Genomic DNA, 26,357 nt, shown 5'->3' with positions numbered 1-26,357 from the left:
TTTTTCTACTCAAACCATCATACCTTTTCTTCCTATACAGACTTAGCTTTGGAATCAAACCCTTCTGACCATCCAAGGGCAAGCACAATTTTCCTGAGCAAATCTCAAACGGATGGTAAGACAGTATTTCTTTTTTCTTCTGAAAAAAAGATTGAAAACCGTCTTTGTTTTGTGTATTATAGAAGGAACCTAGAAGAACTCATACGTTGGTTTAAGTGTTTCACTTTTTCATGTATTCACTTATTTTAATATACGATGATATACTTTCGTTGTCACTGATTTAGTTAGCAGAACACGTGGACTGTTCACACATTTGCCACCTCTTTATCAACACAGTCGGTTGACCACATGATTTAGATGTGGTCTAACTCATACCACTTTGTCTTTTTCCCCTGTTCCAAAGAGCACACATTTTAGAGATGAGTGATAGGATTTAGGCCACAGTTAGGTTTTCATTTAACAAATTAAAAAAATCATCAATTTATGGGGATTAAATCTGTGATTCTGGCCCCATTTTACACAGTGCTCAACCAAACAAGCCTATCTCACATCCACATTTATGCCATTCAGAACTTTTGAGCTATTCAAAACTTCCTCATCCTAACGTAGTGATGTGGCAGGATTTGTAGGAACAAACATAGCCTGTGGGGTTTCCTAGAAGGTTCGCTTCCACAAGTGAAACTAGTATACATTGCCTGTGCCCTTGATTTAGAATGAGAGTCTGAACTGGAGATTTTTTAGCACTCCTGCTTTCCTGCTTATTTTCCTTAATGTTATGTTAAATCCTCATTTATTTGAACTAAAAAGCCATACGTGACCAAGTTTTTCAGTTGATTATGACAGAAATAAAAGAAGTGAGGGTTCCATAATATTTGAAGTGATGCAGCACAATAAATAATGGGGTGTTTTAACCTGCATGTTCACAGTGTGTGTACTTAGCCTATCGCAAGCAGATCGCTTCTGGTTAGCATTGCTGTATTTCTCAGATTCATCCAGAAACATGGATTGCCCACCTGATACAGACAGTGTGGAGACAGTTAAAGAAAAGCTATCTCATGTCTCTCTCGCCTCAGTCATAAGGAGTGCGTACCTCTGATGTCACGCCACATTAAAGGAGACAGTGTGGGAAACAAAGTGTGGCCCGAGACCCTCATTGGACCCTTTTATTCTACTGCTGTCCTTTCTTAGAGCAAAGTGATTTTGTGTGCTGTAGATATGTCCAGTTAGGTTAACATACTCACTAAAATATAAATTTAAGGTAGATTACTTTCCAGTTGTGTAATGACCCATTTTTTTTTTAGTAAGGTGTATTAGTAGATTACCAATAAGTGCTTCAGGATGCTTCCAGGATACTGATGCATCTACAGATCAGTGCCTGGCCAGAGACTGGTTCTTAGAGCTGGCAGATCCTGGTAACTAAAGTAAGTTATATAGAGAGAATTAGAAAATACTACTGTGCAGTGGTTCAGATATAGAACAGATAAACATTTTTATTAGCTAAATTTTTACCTGGTGTGGTTTGCTTTGTCCTTTTCTTTTTGTACGTGGGGAGCCTTTCATTTGTACCTAACAGGGAATATCTGTCGAGTCAAAAAGTAAAACTAAGTCTTTAGATTTTACTATAGGATTCCTCTTGCTAGGTGATTTAAATTATGAATTTTATTGGAAATTATATTTTAAAAATGGAATTTGATCTCCTTTTGTATGTTGGTAATCCATCAGATAATTAGCAGCTACTTTTACTTTTCTATGGCATTTGTATCAGAATTGATCAGTTAATCTTTTTTATTCTTAGTGCGAGAAAAGAGGAAGAGCAACCATTTAAACCATGTAAGTAAACAGTTGAAAAGTTAAAAAATTAACAGTTTGAATTAAAAATGTGTCTGCCATTATTCCTAAAAAATGTAATGGATCCAGTATTGTTAGTGTGAACCTCTTTTTGTAGGTTTTCTAAATCTCTTCTATTTTCCTCATTATGAAATGTATTCAGGAAAGTCTTTGGCTTAGTAGTCCTCATTTTTTAAGGGTCCTGACATTTGACTTAAATTTTAAAAACATGATTGTGATATAAAGTACTACCTTCAATTTGTTCGCTTTAATTTTTTAATCTTATTTTTTAACCAAAGTAACAAAAATATACCAAGTTAATTTGTAGCGCTCTCTATCCACTTGCTGTCATGCCAGGTGAAAGCTTAGCTCCCTCACTCACCTTGGCCTTACCTCCCTCCCTCTGTTCCCTCAGCCTGTATCATGGTTCTTATTAAATCAGCACCAATGTTTTGTTATGACTATGCAGATACTCACTGCTGAGCCATGTAGTTCTCTGCCTTCTCCTGTATACACTTCATCCTTTTTCTTAAACATTTCTGAAACCTGAGCACTTCAGCACTTCTCCAGGGTAATCCAGTCCCCATTTTCCTAGCCAACATGATCTCACACAGCCAAATGCTGTAAGTAGCTCCCTGGCGGGCCTTCCTACTTTCACATACCCCATTTTTTGTGTGTGTGGAATTAATTTCCTGACGATATTCACTTGCCTATTTTCTAACAGCTATTTTTCCCCCAAATGCTGTAACATTTGTCACATGTCTATCAAAAATATTTTTCGTTTACTAAAACACATCTGTTCCATTTTTTTTCTTGGAGACAGCCTTTTGTCATTCTACTCCAGTAGAGTAGACTGGTTTTTGCTAGGCCAGCTCTGTGTCTGTTTTCCTAGGATATCTCCTTGAAGTCATCTGGGATCTCACATAACTACTGTCATGTTTTGGGTCCCCCTGTGTCCTAGAATCTTTGTTTCCCTTTGTCTTGTTAAATGCCCTTGTTTTACTGGAGTCCATTTTTCTAGGAATGGGCAGAAGTTTTTAGAGATCTAGCCTGTCTCAAACTCCTGTTTGAGAAAGTATAGAATTCTAGGTTGAAACTAATTTTGGCAGTTCTACAGACATTTCTCTTTTGTCTTCTCATTTACAGTGTTGCTCATAAATCTATCGACATTGTGCATTATTGATTTTAGTCATTGTTTCCTCATCCCTTCTTTCTCTGGAACCTTTGAGTACCTACCCTGTCCCTGGGATTCTGAAATTTCATAATATGGTTTGGTATGGACCTTTTCATTTTATTGGGGCCAGTAAGTCTGTAGACCATCCCTCCTCCTAGTAAAGTAATTAATTAATTTATTTATTTATTTATTTATTCTGTTTTGGTATTTTCTGTTATTCAGATGTTGGGCCTCTTAGACCAGTATTGCAGCATGGATCTCTAATCTTTTCGCCTTCTGTTTTCATTTTGCCTTTTTGTTCTACTTCCTAGAGATTTTCTTGACTTTATGCTCTGACCCTTCTCTTGAATACTTAGTTTTATCTTATTTTTAATTTATAAAGGTCTCAAAAAATGACCTTTAAGTGATTTTTATTTATAGCATTATTATTCTTATTCTTATTTATCGCATTTTAATTCTTTCACCAATGCAATTTCTTGTCTTTCTGAGGGCCTTTAAGAGTTTTTTAAGTTTCATTTGCTTCTTAATTTTATCATTCCTATCAGTTTCTTTTTCCTGTTTCAGTATCTTGTTGGAGGCTTCTCTTAAATGTGTAGTGGTCCCTGCCTATCTCAAATCTCATTGGAAGTCCTTGTTAACTGATGGGCCTCACTGTGGAGATTTGGGGCTGAGCCTCTGAATTCTGAGCCTGCCATGGCTTCTTAAGACAACTGGCTTTCTTGTTTCTGTTCCTGTAGCATCCTGGTTGTGTTTTCTGTGTTCTTCCATGTCACCTGCCATTCCTTTGTCTAGTCAGGTCATCTTTCACACGTTAAAAATCACCTGCTGTTTATCCTGTGTTGTGTATAACCTCTGAAAGGAGGGGGAGCGGAAATAGATACGTGATCTTTTACCATGTTTAACTCAAACTTAGAATCTGTTTTAATTTAATACAATTAATCATATTAAATCAGACAGTATTTTTGGTTATCCCTGTAATTTGCGTATTATACTTTTCTACTAAGGCTTTGGTTAAGAATTCAAACCATGCACCTTGTCATATTGCCCCATTAATGCACAACATAGATAAAGCGTAGTTTTTATTAATGCGTAAAGTGCTGGAAATTTTTAAGTTATATTGCAAGAAAGACAAAACTTGTCCTGTGAAAAAGAGGAGACACAAAAGTGAACTTCAGCAGTAGGCACAATGGAAAAGTCAATGGGTGGGGGCAGGATTTCAACAGGTACTTGACCTTTGATGGTAAGTTTTGGGTTGTGACTTTCTAGACTTCTAGGTGTGATTATTTTCTAGTCTTTGCCGTTGAACCTTAAGTCGAAGAAATAACCTCTCCTTTTGTTGTAAAGATTGTAAAAGCCCACCTATTCTGTTAGTGCTCAATGAAGATAAATCCTGCCTTTGTCTCTTCTAGTGACCACTGAAATAATATCTATGAACACTACACTGCCAGTACTGTTTTTTGCTCTTTGGTTTTTTGTGTTTTTTTTGTTTTTTTTTTAGTATTTGCATTTTATAACCCTATGTTTGTCAGTATAGTTTATTGAGGCTGTAAGCCACCAACAGTTAAGGCTTTAACCATAAAAGACAATTGTCTTAAAATTTCAGCTAATTTTAAGCTAATAAATAATTACAGCTAATATATCCAGGCTTTGCTCAGAGACTTAATTCTGCCACTCTCTAGTTGAATATTGGATATTACTGAATACTGAAAAGTAGGCCTGGACTGATGGGGAAGTATTCAATGTTTCTTTGGTTAGATCTAGTCAGTAGACAGTAAGTTCCTGATTCACTAACTCCCTCCCCTGCCCAATATGGCTATAAGGCCACATGTAATTAAAATTTCTTAATGTTTCACACTAATATTTTTAGAGACAAACCAATATACATTTATAATAGAAAAAAAAATTTTAAACAAGTATTTTTGAGAGACAGAGCATAGCAGGGGAGGAGCAGAGAGAGAGGCAGACACAAAATCCAAACCAGGCTCCAGGCTCTGAGCTGTCAGCACAGAGCCCGATGTGGAGCTCCAACCCATATACCATGAGATCATGACCTGAGCCGAAGTCAGACGCTTAACTGACTGAGCCACCCAGGTGCCCCAGAAAAAAATTTTTTAATGGAGGAAAGTGGGAGTAAGTATAACCAACCCAAAGCTTTACCAACTAGTCTACACTTGGGTGCATTTTCTTCCTATTCTTTTTATAGCTCCCCAGTGTAGGTTTTTGGTCAGAATTGACTTTTCTTATGATGTAATGTACACTATATTATACCCAGTAGTAGTGGCCTAAAAACATAACTTTCTTCCCATTTAGAATTTTTTTTTTACCATTTATTTTTTAGAGACAGAGACAGAGCATGAGTGGGGGAGGGACAGAGAGAGAGGGAGACACAGAATCCAAAGCAGGCTCCAGGCTCTGAGCTGTCAGCACAGAGCCTGCAGCGGGGCTTGAACCCACAAACTTGCGAGGTCATGACCTGAGCCGAAGTCACGTAGGGGACTGAGCCACCCAGGCGCTCCTAGAATGAAAGTATTTAAATGAATTAATTTTCATTTTCATGCTGTATTTTTTGAGATTCTGAAAGTAAATTACATATTAGCTGACTAGCTTAAGGAACATAACAGAGTTTTAGATACAGTTGAACATTTCTGGCTTAAAGGAGAAGTTAGTGATACTTTTCAAAAATACAATGTCTGGAATTTTTTATTAATAAGTGAAGTGGCGTTTTTATAAGCCATGTGGATATTTCTGATTATTGGCTGCTGGCAGTTTTTAAATGCTCTATAATTTAAAAAGTATCAACTAGATTTTTTCTCTGCCCCATCTGTCTTGTATTTGAGGAGGATGCTAGTGGGAGAGTATGACAGGATGGCAAACCCTATTTTATCTTAATAGGAGGAAGGAAGGCTCATCTGAATTAGTAAAAAAACAGAAGCAAAACTAAAACCCCACAAACTAAGCACTAAAATTGTTGGTATTTTGTGGTATTGAATGCTGCCATTTTGACTTCTCAGTTATTGGCCTTACTTTAAGGAAGAGATTTGTCCTACCAGAGTTTAGGCTGTTTCAGTATTTGACTGCTGCTGTACACCCCGGCTCTTCACAGATAAATGGATACTTCTAAAGTGTTTTAAAGATCATTTATTATTGCATAGAGGGTCTCCGGAAGCTCACTGTCACCTCTCCTGACACCACTGCAGATAAATTCCGCAGATAAATTTGTATCTGTAGTAAGATTTACCTTCCAAGTGTAATTGATTTTTAAATAATTTGTCAGACACTTATGGAACTCCTGATTTGCCCCAGATTCTGTGCTCAGCAGCTGGAGGTGGGAGGAGTAAGAGTCCTCCTTTTCCTAGAGAAGCTTACTTTCTAAGGAGGGGGACACCCTGTAAGCAATTGATAGCATGTAACAAGTGGCAGATGAGCTGTGTGAATGTACAGAAAGAGAAATTTTGTGGTGTGGCTACTGGCAAAGGTATCCTTCCTTGGAGGTAGATGAGATCAAGCTTGCTGAGACATGGAGGAAGAAAAAGACATCGTAGGCAAGGAGAGCAGCATGAGTGAGGCAGGCACGTATAGAATAGAATAGAATTAATAAAAATTTTAAATGAATGGAAAGTATTCTGAGGTTCTCACCTGAGTAATGCGATGGCAATCTTATTCAAACATGAAGTCAAAGTTAAGTTGTCGTAAGCTGTTTTATCTGTTTTTGAATGTGAGGGAATCTTAAAGCAATACTCTTACCCTCCAAATAAGGAAACTGAGGCCCAGAGGGACCTATGGCCCCTTCGCTTATTAGTGATAGAGCAGCCCTGGTACAAACAGCCTCTGACTCCAGGACGTTTGTTTCATCACACTGTCTCCTGAACTGACACATTTGTTGTTGGCTTTCATTCACTGCGATAAAATGTTTTTGCATCAATATTCTACAAGGCATTACATTTTATTGTAGTAAATGAATAGTAGAAATGGAAGTCTCAGCTGCTTTTCATTGGTTAAGAAAAAAAAAACACTGAAGTCTTATTCTAAACTTTTTACCTTGTTATAAAGGGAATTTATAACAGGTGCTTATCAGGTTTGATAATAGGCAATTTATCAAAGGCAGTAGTTCATAACCCATTCGTTAAACCTCATGTGGGAAGTTAGAGTATCCACTGGGTTTCCCATAGCACTGCACATGATAGCACACTCAAGCAGTTCATGAAGTATAAGAAAAAACGTAATGCTTTATCGTTTGACATTTTAACCGAGGAAAAAACACACTTTTATAGGTTTAACTTACTGTGACATTTTCTTCTATTTCCCTTCCCCTTCAGGTATCTCCAGGGCAGCTTACTAAAAAGTATAGCTCATGCTCAACAATATTTCTAGATGACAGCACAGTCAGCCAGCCTAATCTTAGAACCACAATAAAATGGTGAGTACAACTAGGTTGCCAAGGGCTGAGTGACAGACCCCCTTATGCTCAAACAGCATCCTAGCCATACTTGGTCATTTCAGTCACTTGATTGTCCTTTTCAGTGATCAGGTTAAGAAACTGGTATCACTTTTATATTGCTTGCAAGGACCTAAATCTGAGTATTCAATTTCCATTTTAATCTTAGAGTACCTGGTGGAAGGGAAAGCCAGTTAGCAAATAAGAAATCCCAGAGAGAGTGCACCTCTTACTTGGTGCATTTCTGTTGTGAAGACATTGTTGAACATGATGAGGAGAGGGAGAGGTGCTTTTTATTGGGTATTTCTAGGAAAAAGTATTTCTTTATGAGTCATAAGTCTAAAACAACGTGTATTACTTTGGAAGCTACTCTTGAAAGAAGGAACAGTTTGTCCCCTACTGGCACCAGAGTGTATCTACATTTAAACGTAAATGAATTTTTGTCAGATTTTCCCTATTGTGCGCTTTTTTACCCTGCCCTTTTTCTGTGTGAAAATTAACTTCTCCTTCCTATCTCTCAGAGAGGGGGAAAATAAATATCGAGCCTATCTTAAGGAACAAATTCTTCAAGCTTTATGGATGAGATTTGCTCAACTGGAAATTTTAACTTAATAGATATACCTAATTTTAATTTTATATGTGTGTATGGATACAGAAATATATCTCCAGGCCCCACTATATCAGTCCATATATTAAAAAAGTACAGCAGAGAACAGAGATGGTTTTGGAAACATAGCTGGTCAGGTTTATAGTTCAGCAAACATGAACAGCATTGTGATGATGACAAGTATTCCTTAATTTCTGAGAGCACTTCATAATCCACAGTTGGAGTTGCACTTTCGGAACACCCTAAAGATGAACCTTCCAAGCTTATTTAAGAGGAAAAAATAAAACAGGATGCAGTGCTTCTTGACTTCTTTGAGATTGGCCAAGGAACATTTATTAATGTCTCTTTGAGACAGGAGTGTGGATTTTCCAGAACACAGTATGGAAACACTACTTCAAAATATTAGTATTCTCATCTTTACTTTTATTTTTCAGTCTTCAAAACAGTTAGCTTTTAACTTATTTTTTTTCTAACATACCAAGCTTTTTCAGCTACTTAAATTATTAGTAACTTCTACTTTAATTACAGACAGCAGGTTCACAATCACAAAAATGTAACTTTCTTCTCTCCCTTATAAATAACAGTAGTTAAGATTAAATTGTGTTTCAGCAAAACCTGAGCCCCAAAAGTCTAAAATCCTGAGTTTTTGCACCTAACAAGTGATCACTGAATGTTTTTATTCAGCCAAGACACTAAACTTACCATGTGTAAAAGAACACTTTACTTTGGCTAGAGTCCCCAGCTTTTGAGTTCAAAAGATTCTAATGTTTTAGTATATAATTCAAAAGTGGTTTTAAAGATTAATCTTGCTCAGACAAGTAGGTTTCATGCTTGTTTCTCCCAACTTAGTCTAATTTGTGGAAGTACATTAAGTTTAATTTGCTCTAAGTTTAAAAAATATTAATTCAGTGCATTCATTATTGGTGAAATAAAGGTTTACTGAGAAAATTAATAGGGCAAAGTGGCTTTTAGGAATGATTTTGAAAAATGTTTACATTGGGGTAGGGCATTGTTCTCAGTGGGGAGGGGGGCTATTAGAATCACACAACTTTTTTCAAGATCTGTGTTTCCAAATACATGCATTTTCCCCTCCCCCACCACACTCTCACAACCCTTTTGATAGGCTGAGGAAGGATGGGGGCATAATTATATGGACAAAAGCATTCTGGATGATTCATTCATTCCCAGATTTTGTTGCACATTGCAATCACCTAGGGACTTTTAAACACCCTTCTGGTGCCCAAGTCCTACCCAATGCCAATTAAATCAGAACATCTTGAGGTGGAAGCCAGGCAGTTTTTAAAGCTCCTCAGGTGATCCTAGTGTGCAGCAAGCTTGGGGAACCACTGCCTGGTTAGAGTGTAGGAGAATGAGAACTGCTTCTGACCATCTGTGGGGCTTTGGGCAAGTCAGTTTTAAGCCTTGGTTCCTTATTGGTAAAATGGGTTGTTTCATTAAATGCTACGTAAGGTTTAGTGGTCCTTTTCATCATAGAACTTTGAATTCTGTGATCTTACAATCAAATTGAAGTTGAAACTGTTTGAAGCACTATAGAAGTATCCATCTTTGATGCTAATAACGTTATAGGCCTTTTTACAAGTGCTCACCCAACAGACCTAGTTAAAATTCAGATTTGCCTTCCCTCAATTGTTTTGAGCTTCATTTTAGATACTTTGAGGGTAAAGGGAAGCATATAACTTAACCAGGAGAACCCCTTTGTTGCCTAATACAAAACATCTGAATAACTTAGGACTAGTGATTTAAAGAGTGTCTGAGAGACTTCAATCTATCTGTTCGTTAATATTTTATTCAAACTAATTTGGAAATACCTGTCATTAAATACTATACTGTGTAGTATGATGCTGCATTGTTAATACCGCTTATTTCAGGATAGCTAGACCTATCATCGATTTTGTGGGTACTTATACTTACCATTAAATTTTCTAATTATGCAAAAGTGCTTTTAAATGATTTTATTTGGTACAGAACACTTTCATTTACTCTTAGGGAAATAATAGAAAATGGGTGGGTTGGTGGATAGTGAACTAAATCAACTGAAATGCAGGGTCTAACCTTTTTTTTTTTTTTTTTTTAATACAAAAACTACCTTATGGCTTAAATTTAAGCATGTGTACAAACGATAAAACTTGTACAGGAGGAAAGATTCTGTGGGTAGAAGGACAAATGACAGGGAAAATATGTAATAAATTTATAATTTGTAATTATCAGCCAAAACTTGTCTTCTAACAGCATATTACCTAGCAGTTTGGTCCTCCTATTTTTGCCAAAGCCAATGAACTAAAACAAGGGGGGAAAGTGCCCATATAAACTGCTCTGAATTAGAGGATTTCAGGGCCACTAGGCCTCTGGGAAGATCCTCTCTCCCTCCCAACCCCTCTTAAGAAAATGTCTTCATGCCTAACATGGTAAAATCAATTGTTACAGTTTTCTTTTTCCCTCCACAGTGTGACCTTAGCAATATACTACCACATAAAGAACAGGTGAGCTCTTTTCAAACCTGTCTTGTTATTCCAGTTAATTTACTAGATACCAAGTTTAGTGTTAGGTAACAACTATAGATATCATTAGAGTAAACTTATAGAGTGCTTTTATTACAATATTGAGACCCAAAGAGTATTTGTTCCTGTGGGTTATATTTACTGTATTAGAAATTAAATTTGAGAATTAAAAAATTAAGTCCACTGTATGTTAAAACATGGTTTTTATGGCACTATTGGAATTTTGAGCTAGATAATTCTTTGTTTGGGGGGATTGGCCTGCATATTATAGGATGTTTAGCAGTATCCCTGGCCTCAGCTCACTAGATGCCAGTAGCACCCTCTCCCTCCCTCCACATTGTGTCTCCAGACCTGGCCAAATGTCCCCTGGCGAACAAAATCATCCCTGATTGGGAAGCCCAGTGTTAACAGAAATCATATCTTTTATTAAAAAGTAGCTATTATCCACAACAAGAGAGTGAAAAGTATGTCATTGATTTACAGTTTTGCAAATCTCTTTAATATCTGCCTTAATAGAAGACAGCTCATTCTCATACCCTGTCTGTCTTCAGTGATTTGTTTTGAAGAAACACTATGAAGAAGAGCCGGCCTCTTTCAGATACATAGTTGGAAAAAGGTGTGCTTTTAAAGCCTTCAGATAACCGTGGATATTCTATGATGCTGCACCAAAAGTCCACAAGGGCTAGTTTCTTAAATTGTAACAGAATTTTAAATCCCGTCCGTGAACTTGTACTCTGTTAATACATTGATCTATCTATCTTGCACACTGAATGAATCTTTTACGTGTATGTGACTTTATAATATTATGCACTGATCAGTTGGAAAGTACTAGTTCACATTTCTTTATACAGTATCAAAATCTCACTTTTGTTAGTATCACCACCAGTCTTACCAGAAAAGTGTTTTAGGTATTGAGAAGCTGTCAAGCTCACAGTAGCTGAAGCTCCCATTGAAAGGTACAAGTTTTCCAAAATCCTGATTTTTTTAGCTTGATAGCCTGAATTTTATCATTGGCAACAAATACTTTAGTTACTTCCTTGAAGTTTCAGGCTCACTTTAATTTAAAAACATTTTTAAAATTTTTATTTTAAAGTAAACTCTATGCCCAACATGAGACTTGAGTTCACGACCCTGCGATCAAGAGTCACGTGCTATACCGACTGAGTCAGCCAGGCGCCCCTCATTTTGTTCATTTAAAAAAAAATTTTTTTTTTAATGTTTATTTATTTTTGAGACAGAGAGAGACAGAGCATGAACGGGGGAGGGTCAGAGAGAGAGGGAGACACAGAATCCAAAACAGGCTCCAGGCTCTGAGCTGTCAGCACAGAGCGCGACGCGGGGCTCAAACTCACGGACCGTGAGATCATGACCTGAGCCGAAGTCGGACGCTTAACCGACTGAGCCACCCAGGCGCCCCCATTTTGTTCATTTTTAAGAGAATGACTATCAGTTGCACTTTCAAATAAAGATGGTGCTCTATGAAAAAAGCGGCTTGTTCGGCTCACAACTAAGTCGCAAGTGCTTTTCTTTAACTATCTTCGAGTATGCAGAAGTGTTTCATATATACTTTCTGCTTATTCAGAATATTAGAAGGGTCAAGGCTTAATAACTGTTAAATTTTCCTGCTTTACCAAAGATGTTCTTAAGTACAGCAGAATTTTTTTTCAACTGCAAGTGGCAGTGAAGACTAGAATGACTAGGTACAGTTGGGTACCACTGCCTTGATTCATGCTCAGAACCCAGCAGTTTTACTCCCTTTTATTTTTTTAGACAATCACTGCAGATGTCAAAAGTGTATGAGCGAGTAATGTCTTTAATATTTCCCTCGGTTCTGACTTCCTGGGTCTCTGAAAAGGGGAACCCTAGAGACCTGTAGACCACACTTGGAGAACCACTGTTTAAATCAGCGCAATGTATTAGTGTGGTGAACTTTTAAACAAAAAGACTTTGAAAATTAAGAAGAAGATTACATTTTTAACTCAAACTATTTAAGAGAGACAAGAAGAAATACGTGATAAGAATGTGTAATATAGAGAACTACAGAGAGGGAAAAAACAGGGAAAAACATGAATTTCATATTCACATTTATTAAAATTCTGAAGACTTTATTGTCCACCACTATGGCTTTATGAAATGTTTTTCTGTGTTCCAGTGTGTGGTTAGAGAAGTGAAAATATATTGGCTTCAGTAGCGTTGCCGGCTAGGGAAAGTCGGTGCTAAAGGCAACTCTGGCTTGGGCTGGTCATTGTAGGAAAGATTTCACAGAACTTGATGTGTTGAGTAAAAAGAGGTCAGGAAACCCTCTTAAGGCCAGAATACAAAAGAGTTTATAAAACTGTTTGCTTTGTTGAAGGTTAAGCTTCTTCCACTCCCCTCTCTACTCCCAGCAGATATATTACTAAGATATTAATTCCTGAATTAATTTTTTAAATGCATTCTTATTTTATAGAGATGCAAATAGATCCTTGGATATTTTTGATGAGAGATCACATCCACTCACAGTAAGTGTCAGTTTTATTGAAGTTGTATTTTTCTCTCATGCAGTTGTGTTTATTTCATGCTGATTTGATTTGGTATTAATTGCTAAAAGAAAATTACTCGCTCCAGCTTGAAGTCAGACTCATCTTTAGTCTTCTTCCCTACCCCATGTTGTGTCATCATTTTACAAAAGGAATGTTGTAGAAGGGATATGAAAGAGTAAGAACGGATTTGCTGCTTTGTCTAATTAGTGAGCCAAAGTGAGTAAACGTACCCAAATAACAGAAAATAGACCTTTTTAAAAGCTAATCTTCAGTAACATCAGACTGTATATATTTATAAATAAACCTAATGAATATGTTATGATCTCTGTGAAGAAAATTAGAAGACTATTTAAATTTTAAATCACTTAAAATAACAGTTTTAAAAGTCACTTTCTCAGGTGCTCTACGGCCACAGGTGGCTGGTGACTGTTGCATAGGTCAGCACACACTTAGTGCCTTGTGGTTACAGGAAACTGAAAATGGTGTTTCAAAGTTGGCTGCAGAGAAGTATGACTTGTCTGAACAACCAGACTCTTGAGCCTAAAAATAGTTTGCATTTGGTTAGATTTCTGTGGGGGGGAAGTAGGAAGGAACACATAACAGATTTTCTGAGGTCGTGCCTGTATTTTTCTTTAATGAATGGTGGTGAGTATTGAATCACTGTGGTATTTTAAGATCCCATTGTTTATATTCAAAAGACTAAAAGACATGTCACGCAATCAAAATTACTCTAAGGGGCACGTGGGCACAAGTAAAGACTGCTATATTACGGGCACTTAGGTATTTTTCTTTGACAGATATTTACACTGCATTTTCTTCTTCTTTCAGCGAGAAAAAGTTCCAGAGGAGTACTTTAAGCATGATCCTGAACACAAATTTATTTACAGATTTGTTCGTACTCTTTTCAGTGCTGCACAGCTAACAGCCGAATGTGCAATAGTAACTTTGGTAAGATATTTCTTCTTTCCTAAAGCATCTTTAGAAATTTCTATCTTGTGCACAGGGTATGGTCCTGGTTTTCACATAAAAGTAGGTTCCTGAAATGATCATCAGAAATTTATTAGGAGAAACCTATGGAAAGTCACATACACACATTCGAGTTTAATATAATTTGAGTTTGAGAATAATCATTATTCTTTAAAATGTTGCCATTGCTTTTCTCATCACAAAACAATTGCTATTAAAGGCAGCAGGAGCGACTTCTGGTTTCTCCCTCCATACCTCAGGACACAGATGCACACACAGCACACACATGTTCACACACAGAGGATGTGCTGGTGGGTGTGGGTAGGATGGGGGCAGTCACAAAACCATCTGGTCCACAGGCAGGCACTCATTTAATGTAGGTCTCAGCTGAGTCCCAGATTATTTCAGTATTCCCCAGACAGTTCTGACGTGGGTCCTGATTGAGAACTATTGCCTTCAGTTCTCTGTTCCTTGGACGATGGGTGTTAATCCATCCCTGGTGTCCTCTCGTGCCTGCCTGTGAAGTTGCCCAGGGTTATAGTGCCAGAAGGACTCAGAAAGGCTTTGTTAGTCAGCCTGCTAAGCTACAGCTGTGTAAGGGACCTTTGTGTTCTTCATACAAATTCCTGTGATAAGATTTTATCATTTGAAAAATAAACTCTATTTAAGTGGGAGGTGGTTGGGATTATTTTTACTCCTCCCTACAGCAGACCTATAGTGGAGGCTTACCCGCATGGTCTGTAGGGAAAGAATACTTAGGTCAATGCCTGCACTCCCTTCCTATCCAGTTAGAATTCAGGAGAGGGGGCTTATGCTTTTGAAGAGAGACCCCTCTGTGGGCACTCAATCAGACGGGCCTTTTCATTGAACTATAAACCATTTGGAGTGCTTAGCCCATGCTGGAGAGGGGCAGCAGTGGTACTTGCATCTGAAGAGCCAGGTGATGCAGGAAGGAGAATATCTGGAATGGAAGAAAGGGAATTCTGTGTTAGGTTAAGTGTGACATTACCGTGAGACAGCAGAGTGATCTTGTCTGGTCATCACTGGAATAGATGGAATCGAGCATAAACCTGAGCTCTAGAGGTAGGGAATTAAGAGTAGTAGAGCAAAGTATAGACTAAAAAGTGGATAGAGGCTAGACCTGGAAGGACTAACAACATATAAGGGACAGGTCCTCAGAGGAGCGGCTAGAGTGGTAGGAGAGAGAATAATAGTGGTAGGACCAGGAGAGAATAATAAAAGAGATGCCAAGATGAGAGGTTCAGTTCAAGGAGAGCGTAGTCCAGATGCCAAATGCTGCCGATCAGTTGCTCATTCCATACCCACTGGATACCTCATCACTATTCCCAGTGTTGGAGGTAGAGGAGACAACAGGTTGAATAAAGGTCTTGCCTTTTATATGGCTTATATTCCAGTGAGGAAGAGAGAAGTGTGTGTTTTTTTCAAGTGAGTGTTAACCTAAACATTTCAGGCAGTGGTAAATACCAAGAGAAAGCAGGGTACAGTGATTGGAGGGGTTGCCATATTAGACTCATCGGAACAGCCTCTTTAAAGAAGTAGCGCTTGAACCATGACCAAACTAAACTGGGGAAGATGATGAGCAAGACTCTGAGACGGGAACACATCTTGCGTGTTCAGGGAACAGCAAGTGTCCACTGGTCAGAGTGAGGAGTGAGGGGAAGAACGTGGGAGATGAGGTCACAGAAGGGCAGTGCCGTATCTCATGGGGTCTTAGGGCTTACAGGCTGTGGGAAGAAGGTAAATTGTTATTTGTTTGGTGGGAAGCCTTTAGCAGATCTTCCCCCAGGGGTATGAAGTGCTCTTAATTTAAGAGGCTGTCCTGGCTGCTCTGGGGAGAATAGACTGTAGCGATAGTCAGTGTGGAGGCAGAGAGGTCAGGAGGCTGTGACAGTGATACAGCTGAGGAGTGACAAATAGAATAGAAATCAGCCAGATTACCAATGAGGGTAGAGATAACAAAAATTGCCAATGGATTGGAGCAGGATTAACTTAAGGGAGGTTTGGGCCCCAGCAAGTAGGTGAATGGCAGTACCCTTTGGGTTATTAGGCAAGGCTGAGGGAGTAGACAGTTGGGGTGAAGAGCTCTGGTTTCTAAGTGTGAAAGCACCAGTAACCTCCTGAGTGACAGGGGCAGGGGGGCATACTGCCCAGGGTTAAGACAATGGGAGATGAGAAGCCAGCAGGGGGCATTTTCCCATGAGCAAAACTAAAGGAAGCTTTGTGCTGGGGGGCGGGGAAGGGCAGGTTAGGCTGGGGGCAATGTAAATACATTCACATTGGGGGAAATCTCTGGCAAAGAGGGAAACATTCTTCAAGAAGAGGGAATTGTGAGATGGGATCACGGAAAAAAGAGTTCACTTCAGTGAGAAGAAACCTCCCTTCCACTGACACTGTAGAGTCGGGGGCATGAATGATTGGGCAGGTTCCAAGTTTGCCAGGGAAGGTGATAGGAAATCAAGACATTGCCAGTGTCCTACACATGCCTCTCATTATTCCCGTAAAGTAGAGAGTTGAACCTTGTTGTAAGCAAGGGTTGTTCTTAGGACACCTGAGAATGCTGGGTTTTGGGGGTCGGGAGCAGGATTTCACTAAGAACATGTAGTGTTCAAGAACCATTTGTTTTTGAAAACACAGTTGAGTTTGGACAATATTGCAAATCTGAGCTGGCAATCTGACAACCTTCAGACAGTAAACGTAACTCTAAAATTGGACTTTTCTTCTTGTCAGATGGCACCCTTCTTCTTCAGAGCACCCTTTGAAGTAACGAATCCTAGCTTAGCTCTGTAATCTCTACTCAGCTGCTCACTCCACCCCGGTCTTTGCAGACTGGGCATTTGATACACAATAAAAGAAATCATGAAATCACCTCACAGGCGGCTTTAGAGGAGCCCCAGTGATCTAGAACCTGGCAGCTGTGAGCCCTTTAAAACCAACAGAATTGAGTACGCCGTAGGTTGTGTAAGACAGGGTGAATTATCACGAAGGGACAATAGAGATGTGAAGGAGAGGGGTCAGGAGGACTGTCCTTTGTATGCGCCTATGTTCCCGTAACAGACACTAAATAGGGGATTACTCGACAGTTGGAAAGACTGGCCCAGGCACACCTGTTGCTACTTCCTGTCCTGCTGTGCCACGCAGCAGCCACTGGGAGGCTCTCTTGACCACCAGTTTTTATCTCCAGGCTCATGGCGCCAAAGGACTGCTTGTGAAAAGGGGAAGGCAAACATGTGCTCAGTATCACCAGGGTTTTACATATTCAAGTATTTGTACATTACCACGTAACCACCAGCCAGCTTTGGTACACAGCACATGGTAGGCCATCAGGTTTATTGAACGGCTTGAATCTACAATCGGTTGTACTGAATCTTTTCCCTTTATGAATGGGAAGGTTAATAGCCCAGTGCCTGTCTTCAGGATGCCCTTTGCTGAGGCGTCCAGTCATTCCTGTGACCAAAACTGGGCTGGAAATTCGCAGGGGCAGAGTAGGCAACAAGTATCCGACCTACAACTGTGACCTGGCCTCTGGCTTTGGCTGGCGGAGCAAAGTCTTTGTAGAACCTAAGACTAAAAGGCATGTCAAAAACAGATGAAATCTGTCATTCCTAACAGTTCTTATCACAGCACTTAAACTGAACTAAAATGAAAGACCAGTGCTCTACTTTTGCAGGTTTACTTAGAAAGGCTTTTAACTTATGCTGAGATCGACATTTGTCCCACTAACTGGAAAAGAATTGTTTTGGGAGCCATTCTTCTTGCCTCCAAGGTTTGGGACGATCAGGCTGTATGGAATGTGGACTACTGCCAGATCCTCAAGGACATTACAGTTGAGGACATGTGAGTTTGTAAGGTTTTGGTGAACTTTCTAACCATTTTTCAGTGCCTCCTTTGCTCCGGTAAAGTTTACATTTTAAGCATATTTTTAAAGGTTACGTTGTGCAGACAACTGCAATAGGCATTAAAATTACATACTATCTGGCTATGGTATAACAATTCATATTTCCCCATCATCAATTGATAGGTCTTGATGTGTTACTTGTAATAATCTCCTTGGTAAATTGAAGTGTATTTTTCTGGTGGTTTTTGGCATACATTTTACAGGCTTACTATCAACACAGTACAATACATATCTTCATGGCTTTCTTCAAGCTGCCTACGCGTTCCAGCCCATCTTTAAGAGGCATATGTCTGGCCTTTGAGATAAATGTTTGGCCACTGTTAAGGCCTTAGGGCCTCTAGACTATAGAGAGGTTATACCTCACCCTGACTCAGCTTTTGCTGGTCTTTCCTTTTTATCTCAAGTTCTGTTGTTACAGAAACCATGGTACAAAAGTAGCCACATGTATGAAGGTTTCAGATCCCTGTTCTTCTGCCTCCTCCCCTCCTAGGTGTATTGCTCCTGTTTAAAAATAGCTCTGAGAAGTTAGGGAGCTCCTGTTTCTCTGGCATCCCTGGGACATCACCCGCTGCCCATCCCATTGAAGAGTCTCCGGGGCACTCAGCAACCACAGTAGTGCCTCGTGGGGCTTTCGATTAATCCTGAGGGTGCCCCCCACAGATGACATGTGAACATGGGAGTGAAATGCCAAACTCAACGAGGGCTTTCGACTTGGCCACCCTGGCTTTTGTGAAGGGCCCCGAGGATGGTAGGCAGAATGAGCCAGAGAGGGATTCGCAGTAGACTCTCGGAGTGCCCCCCTGAGAGTGAACATGTCTTTGTGGGTGGCATTGGAGAAGATGTGGAAGAACATGTCTTGATTATACAGAACAGCATAGGAAGATTAAGATCTTGGCAGGCAGTGGCAAGTTTGTTTTTGTTACCTTTCCCTGTTGTTCTAGATAAGATCGTCATTCAGAATTACCAAAGTGCATATTTACAGCTGAAGTGAGGGTACTTCTGACTAGGAGAAGGGACCAGTCATTGTCGGTAGCAGTCAGAATGGCTTTTGAGAACAGCGTGGACGGAGTGGGTGTGGACATACTGCTTGCGGCCCCAGTAGCAAATGGTGTAATGGCAAATAATGGATTTGAAATGAATAAAAGTGGTTTGGGAAGTTGCAGAAGCTGAAGAGACTTCGATCACCACTGTTGTCAGTCTTCAAGCTCTGGTCCCTTAAAGGAAGAAAAACGTGTAGTCCTGAACACTAGCCCTGCCGTGGCGGCAGCTGAGAACCCGTGTTGAAGCTGGCTGGGCCTCTGATTCCAGTGAGAACATCAGAGCCCGCTGGGAAGTGTGGAAGCTCATAAGAGCGAGTTCCAGGAGCAGTGGTGGCAGTGTCTAGCTACAGGAAGACTCGTTGTAAACAAGTTTTTTACACGATCAGAGAAGCACCAGGAGCTATGTTTATAATAGGTTGTTTTGTTTACGGTCTTTGGAACCTGGAAAGTATCACAACGAAGTGTTTAATACACATTTGTGTTGTCCCCCTGCTGTTGCCTTCAATGTGTAATGGTCTCATTTTGAGTCTCAATTGAAAAATCGCTGTCTATCCACTTTTTCTTCACACTTTCTAGCATCCACGCTTTAGAATATATTCCCTTCAAAAGAGTAAGTTAAACTGAGCAGCTGCTCTTCAGAAAATTTGCTGTGCCCGTAAATGGTGTGCTATTCAGCCATCTAGCTATTTAAAACACAACCCAGAAGACGCATATCCTATAGGCATAATGCTTTTCTTCGGTGATTAAACCTTGATTATAGACATGTTAATCCTATGAAGTACTGTATTTCTACACAATTAAAATGTATTAGTGGAGGAAATATAAAAGGGATAGTGAAGTGCATTTATTCCTGTAGTAAATTAAGTCCTGATTAGCTCATTATCAAAACATTATCTGATTTACATTTCTATAGACTTGCAGTCATATGAACAGGAAATTAAATTTGGAAGTAGGTTCGATTGGGTTTAAAATTCAACAAACGAGCACCTCATCTCTTCTGTTCATATTCTGAATGTTCTCCATGCAGGAGAGCATCAGGCATTTGTCGATCTGTCCAGTGGATTAAAATATTAAAACCGAGAAACCAAATAGGTTATAAAATTACCCTCTTGCGTTTTTTCAGGTATTTGCCATTTTTATGTATTTCCCTAAAAGGATTACTGTGAACATGGTAAATTTTTAATTTATTAAATATTTGGCAAGGAAGCTGTAAACTCACGTGTAGCAGAGGACTGCTCCTAACACTTTCCTTTCCTGTTTTATTGAACTCGCCCCAGGCGGCTGTGTTCACACTCTGTTCTGACAGGGGCTGGCGACACATCTTGGGGTTGCATTCCCAACATGAGACATGCTGTTGGAGTCCAGTGCTCTATCAGAGGTCCTATCGTAAAGTGAGCTGTCTAGCCATGACATCTCTTTGATCGTTCTGCCTGTCAGAGTTTAAAAAGTACATCCTGTCCTGTCATAGTGACAGTCTCTTGCCCTAGTAAGACTAAGGTGAACAGAAACTTACATTTATGAATGCCCTTTGACATAGTCCCATGCACTGGGGGAGGGGATTCCCTTTTCCATCGAATGTAGCTTATTTATTTATTTATTTATTTGAGATGAATCCTTGTTGCTTCAAGAGTTTTTCCCCCTCAGAGATAATAGCAGTGGCTCTCGATGGATCCATTTGTTGCCGTGGTGATGTGCCCACTCCTTTTGTTGGCGCGTCTCTACTTCAATAAGCCCCTTCCTGTTATCGGCCCGGTGAAAATGTCTGCAAGTTCTTCAGAGCTAATAAACAGCACACATCACTCCTTTCATCTGATCACTATAGTGGGGCCTTGTGAGTGAGCGTGGAGCATGAATCGTACAGCTGCACTAATGGAACTCTGAAGAATGAGCCCCTGAGTCAGCAGCAGGAGTGCATAAGAGGGCCATAACCTCTTCCCCCTTGTCCCAAACTCAAAGTGCTGGGATGCAGAAAGGACCACAAATAGCTGTACCTTGTTGGAGCATTAGTGTATTAATCCAGCCAGGGAGCCTTTATTTGTTTCAAAACAGAATTTAGAGCTCTCCTAGTAGCTCAGAATGATACTTTTGAAGATAGCCCAGTTGACTAAAATTGTCCCGTGTTGGTTTTGTCTCTTCCCCCAGGAATGAGATGGAAAGGCATTTTTTGGAGCTACTTCAGTTTAATATTAATGTTCCCGCCAGTGTTTATGCCAAATACTACTTTGACCTTCGCTCCTTAGCAGATGACAACAACTTGAATTTTCTGTTTGCTCCTCTTAGCAAAGAAAGAGCACAGAACCTAGAGGTAAGGCTGTGAAGTCATCAGTCAGGCTTTTCTGTCAGCCACCAAAAAACCCACGTCTGTGGCTAAATCTCATTCGGCAGTGATTCGCAAAACGGAAAGCTTTTCAATAAACACGTCGAAGAGCTTATTAACCCTTTGGCAGCATTTTTCCGGTGTCTTTTATGATTTATATAAAGACCTCACATCATTTTGAAGAAGTATATAGGTGTCTCTTCTGTGACCATAATTCAGAATATCTTAAATCAGATTTAACCTGTTCTTAATGGTTTTCCATTTGATCCATTTGAACCTCTACCCTTCCATATAACCATTCGTGAATAATGTATGGTTGTATCCCTAATCATGTCTACATACATAATCGACTCACTGCTCTTAACTGTCTTTTACTCGGTTTGCAAATTCATGCTGGTGTTTTCTATAGATAGCACAGTTCAATCCCATGAGTTTCTTAAACATAGCATTAGTGGCTCACCTGAGAAACCTGTACTTAGACTGTATATCGCGTGTTTCCAGTACTGGTGTAGGGCTTTTAACGGAAACGGTAACATACCGGAGACAAAGTAGCACGTATGCCTTATGACTGTGGGTGAGCGTACAGCAGAAGTAGTCACAACTGAAATTTCAAACACATTTACAATGGACACTTTTGGGGGTACCTTGGGTGGCACTTTGCAATCAGGGATTTTCTGCCCTGGTTGATATGCAAGTGAAACAGCCCTCTTTGGCACTTCAGGCATTAGACCTCCTACCTTCCAATCAAGTCCAGCACGTGTCTGCCCTGGGAAAATTTGCTGAGAGTATGTGATAATCACTGCAGACTGGAAAGACGTTGACTAGCTGAGAAAATGCTGATTTTTGCCCAGGTCCATGTTCATTATGTTGAAGGAGCAAGTGTGGTGCTGTTAGGAGCCTGTCACAATACGTTTCACATCTTTGGAACCCAGTTTTTAAATTCTTCTTTGCCCCAAGGATCAATCATAGCCTCTTAAGGATTTTACCTTAGTGAACTGGCAGGAAGGAGCATCCCCAGAATCTGGGAGCATAGACCCCAGCTCTCCAAGGTAGCAGTAACTGTGAAGTATCTGAAGGAGTGTGGCTGTGTGGCTTACCAATGATGCTTTTTTTTTTTTTTTTTTTTTTTTTTAAGGTTTTTTTGTTTTTAAATTGTTCTTGTGTTCTGTTTGACTTTCCAGGCCATTTCCAGGTTGTGTGAAGACAAATACAAAGACTTGTGCAGAGCTGCTATGAGAAGGTCTTTCAGCGCTGATAATTTCATTGGTATTCAGCGCTCTAATGCCATCCTCTCTTAAGGGAGGAAGGAGGGGTTGTAACATCACGAACCCCTCGCCTACAAGGACTGGAGAAATACCACCTCTCCTCAAAAACCAGCAAAGTTAGTATTTTCACCTAAAAGAAAGTCAAGAGACTCGTGGACCGCAAGGATTATGCTCATAGGAAAGAATGGAACTTGTCAATGCAACACACTCCTTTGTCCTTTTTAATGTAAACAGAGTTACAAAAACCACTCCAAAGCAAAAGCTCCAACCCACACACAGATATTTGCTTACTATGTAGGCTTATAGCTGTGAGCTAAGTGAGGTTTTAACATTTTTAGACAAGACACTAACTATATATAACTTTTATGTTTTTCTATTTTTCTTGCCCCTCCCTCATTTTGCTGCATATTTCTTTAGAATCAATGCAGTATTACCACTGAAACATGGGACTCCTAACAACTCATAAAGCCACTTAGGAACAGACTGTAGCGTTGTGAGGTATCGAAGGGTTCTTCCTCCCTACTTTACCATTGAAGCTGCTGGTCGTTATTGGCAATCCGTTTAAACCAAAAAGCTGCCGAATAACACTTGTCGTTCAAATTCTTTGCAAGCACTACTTATTAGCGTTATTAGTATGTTTGGGATCATAAACAAGAGAAAGTACATTATCGATTATCTACTTCTATTGGGTCCATGCTGCATTTCTTGTGAACTATAATGGTGCTTCTCATTTTCTGACGATTTTCCTCTTTGTTAAATGCGTGTATTAAAATATATTTTCATAATTCCAACCAACATGGTGGTCCAGTGGTAACAAGCAGGTAGTGAAATAGAAGGTGTCCTGAAAATCTTATTGCAACTTTCAGCTTAAATATGGTGTGCTTGGGCCCTCCAGGGCCCTGCTGAAGTATAAATGCCACAGACTTACAAAATATCACTTGAAAGTTTAATTACATTTCTAGTAAACTTCTCTAGTTTTGTAAATTTTAAATATTAAGCTTTTAATTTTAATTTTTTGTTTCAGCCCCTCTTGAAGATGGCAAACATTGGCTGAAGCAAAAAATTAAAATTAGAAGTTTAATATTTAGAATTTACAAAACTAGTTAAGTTTACAAGAAATACCTAAACTTTTAAATGGTGTTTTGTAAGTTTGTAGCATTTATACTTCCACAGGTATCAAAGCTTAAAGTTGCACTAAGACTTTAAAGATTGTACCTTGTACCTTCATAGACATGCCCTCCCCTTTGAAAGTAGTCCTTTGCAGGGCTGTGCCGTTTACCTGCTTTGATCACCTGAGTTTCTTTTTTCTAGATTTGGTAAGGATTATGAAGAGCAATGGTAATTCACATGTAATAAACTGAAATGAATTGGACTCTAATAGTAGTGATATGAAAGTAGGGGATAGGAAACCGCTTTTCTATCCTACGTGTTAACCTGGCTGGAGATGTCTCGTTTCAAGTCCTGCTATTTAAGAGGAACCCTCACCTCAGGCTTTAAAGGGCAGGGAGTTAAGAAATCAATCTTCCAGGACATTGGTAATGATGTCACCTAAACTTGAAATGTTAAAAAAAAAAAAAAAAGAAAAAAAAGATTCGTGTTCTTAACCACGTGAGATCTTTCTCCTACCTTCTCAAATGTAATCCTAGGAATTTTGCCTGTAAACACAGCATTTCTGGGCCAGGAATACTTTCTCTCAGTATAGCAAGGCTTCATATTCTATTGAGTGCTGCAGGTTCCATCATTTTTAAAGGACAGAGACATAAATGATAAATAACAGTATATAAAATATTACAATCTACCACCTCAAAAAAATGTTTTGTGGAGTTCGGAGCTTGGAGATTCAAGTATTGATTACAGTCTTATTTTGAAAAGAATGCTACAATGTATGTGGTTTTTCTTCCTCATGTTTATATTAAAAGAAAAGCTAATAAACTCTATTTTAATTAAAATATGGCTAGTGTGTAACATTCAGTTCACCTAGTATTCTAACTGAAATGCTTTCAGTCAGCTCTAATAGTAGGGTCTTAAAGCATTTTCAGACTGACCATTCGTGATGGGTTTGATCCTTGCCTCTGTTCCAATGTAGTCATGTATTTCTTTGGCTTCTGCTCTTTTGGACCTGCAGGTAGTTTGGTACATTTAAAACCGCTGGCCAAAAAAAAAAATAAATAAAAAATAAAAAAATAAAAAAATAAAACCGCTGGCCATTGTGCTCGGAGGCACAGTGCAGTAGATGGCATCTTTCAACGGTTCATCATTGTGCCAAGAGGGAAGAAAGCACACTGAGAGATTCGGTAGAATATACCAGAGAGAAAGGAATTACAGGAATACTGTAGAATCAGAATGTGAGCTATATGAGGATCTCCAGCAGTTTTGAAAACCTGGAGGCTGGTTGGAAAGGGGAGCCTGGGTGCCTCAGTTGGTCAAGTGTCCTACTCGTGGTTTCAGCTCAGGTCACGATCTCACAGTTCATGAGATTGAGCCCCCTGTCAGGCTCTGTATTATCAGCAGAATCTTGGGATTCTCTCTCTCCCTTTCTCTCTGTCCCTCCCCCACTCACGTGTTCTTTCTCTCAAATAAAAACTTAAGAAAACAAAACAGAAAAGAAAATGGAAGCACAGGAACATTGCTATAAAAAGAAAAACCACACACATATTTTGACTTTAATATGCTATCTTCAAACTTAACATTTCAGTGAGAAATACGCCAAATCTCCATAAGGTGTCTTTAAAAGGAAGACCCTGTGGCACCTGGGTGGCTCAGTCGGTTAAGCCTCCAAATTCCTCCAAATTCGTCTTAGGTCATGATCTCACGGTTTGAGTTCGAGCCCCGCGTGGGGCTCTGTGCTGACAGCTCAGAGCCTGGAGCCTGCTTCGGATTCTGTGTCTCCCCCTTTCTCTGCCCCATGCTCATGCTCTGTCTCTCAATTAAAAAAAAAAAAAAAAGTTAAGAACTAAGACCCTGTCCACTCGAGCAAAATGCTCAGTAAACTGAGAGTCTGACCGTATTCTCTTCCACCTTCATTCACTACCGAAGGTCACATCACCAGCTAATCACTTTGTTCTTGAGAAACTGCTGGTGAGGATAAATGATCTGATTTCATTGAAAAGGGAATTCTGTCTCAAAACACTGTTAAGACTGTCTCCCCTTTACTATGCCAGCCACTAGGCAGAAATGCTGACACGAGGGGTCAGATGTTAAAGTCTGGCGGGGGGAGGAACACTGTGTAAGACTAGCTTCAAGAACAAGCGGGTAGCAGGAGAATCACAAATTACTCTTTCCCCTTTGGTTTTAATTCTAGGTGGCAATATAGCCATTGTGATAAAGGAGAAGTCAAGTCAACTTAGGGTAAAGATAATAAACATCACTGAAAGCTGGTAGGTTCTCTGACAAATGTTGCAGGGTCTGGAAACTAGTTGCTAATGGGGTAGTACCTATGGCAGTTTTCTCAGGGTTTTATACCTGGGAAGGGTTAGATCGAACCATCTCATCTCATTTATCTTCAATTTTAGTTTTTCTCAGTGAAATTTTAATTCTGATATATTGTGAACTGAGCCTCTAAGTATTCTTTCCTTTACAAGGCAAAGACAAAGGTCCGAAATCTATGTTTGAACCAAATGAAATTGCCATCTCTGGAGGTAAAAAAAAAAAAAAAAAAATGCTTGCCTATCAGCAGTTTCATATGGTTCATTCTCAGATTCTTCGGGCCCAGTGCTTCTGGTTAAAGAGAAACTCTCCCTGCTGTATCAGATTCCATCACGCCCTTTTC

The 26,357-nt window shown here is 39.5% G+C and overlaps 1 protein-coding gene across 1 annotated transcript; it reads left to right on the top strand.

Moving 5' to 3' along the window:
- CCNYL1 (cyclin Y like 1) lies at positions 1-24,195 on the top strand (the record flags this gene model as incomplete). Its single annotated transcript, XM_049615241.1, has 9 exons — positions 1-115; positions 1,796-1,830; positions 7,318-7,418; positions 10,509-10,544; positions 13,012-13,063; positions 13,913-14,032; positions 17,739-17,905; positions 21,149-21,311; positions 22,505-24,195. Coding segments are annotated over 9 exons (906 nt in total), but the record flags the coding sequence as incomplete, so codon positions are not given.
- Between the last annotated feature and the right edge of the window lie 2,162 nt (positions 24,196-26,357).

The sequence above is a fragment of the Panthera uncia genome (genome assembly GCF_023721935.1).
Source record: "Panthera uncia isolate 11264 chromosome C1 unlocalized genomic scaffold, Puncia_PCG_1.0 HiC_scaffold_3, whole genome shotgun sequence".
Lineage (NCBI taxonomy): Eukaryota > Metazoa > Chordata > Mammalia > Carnivora > Felidae > Panthera > Panthera uncia.
This window is presented reverse-complemented; position numbering and strand designations above follow the sequence as displayed.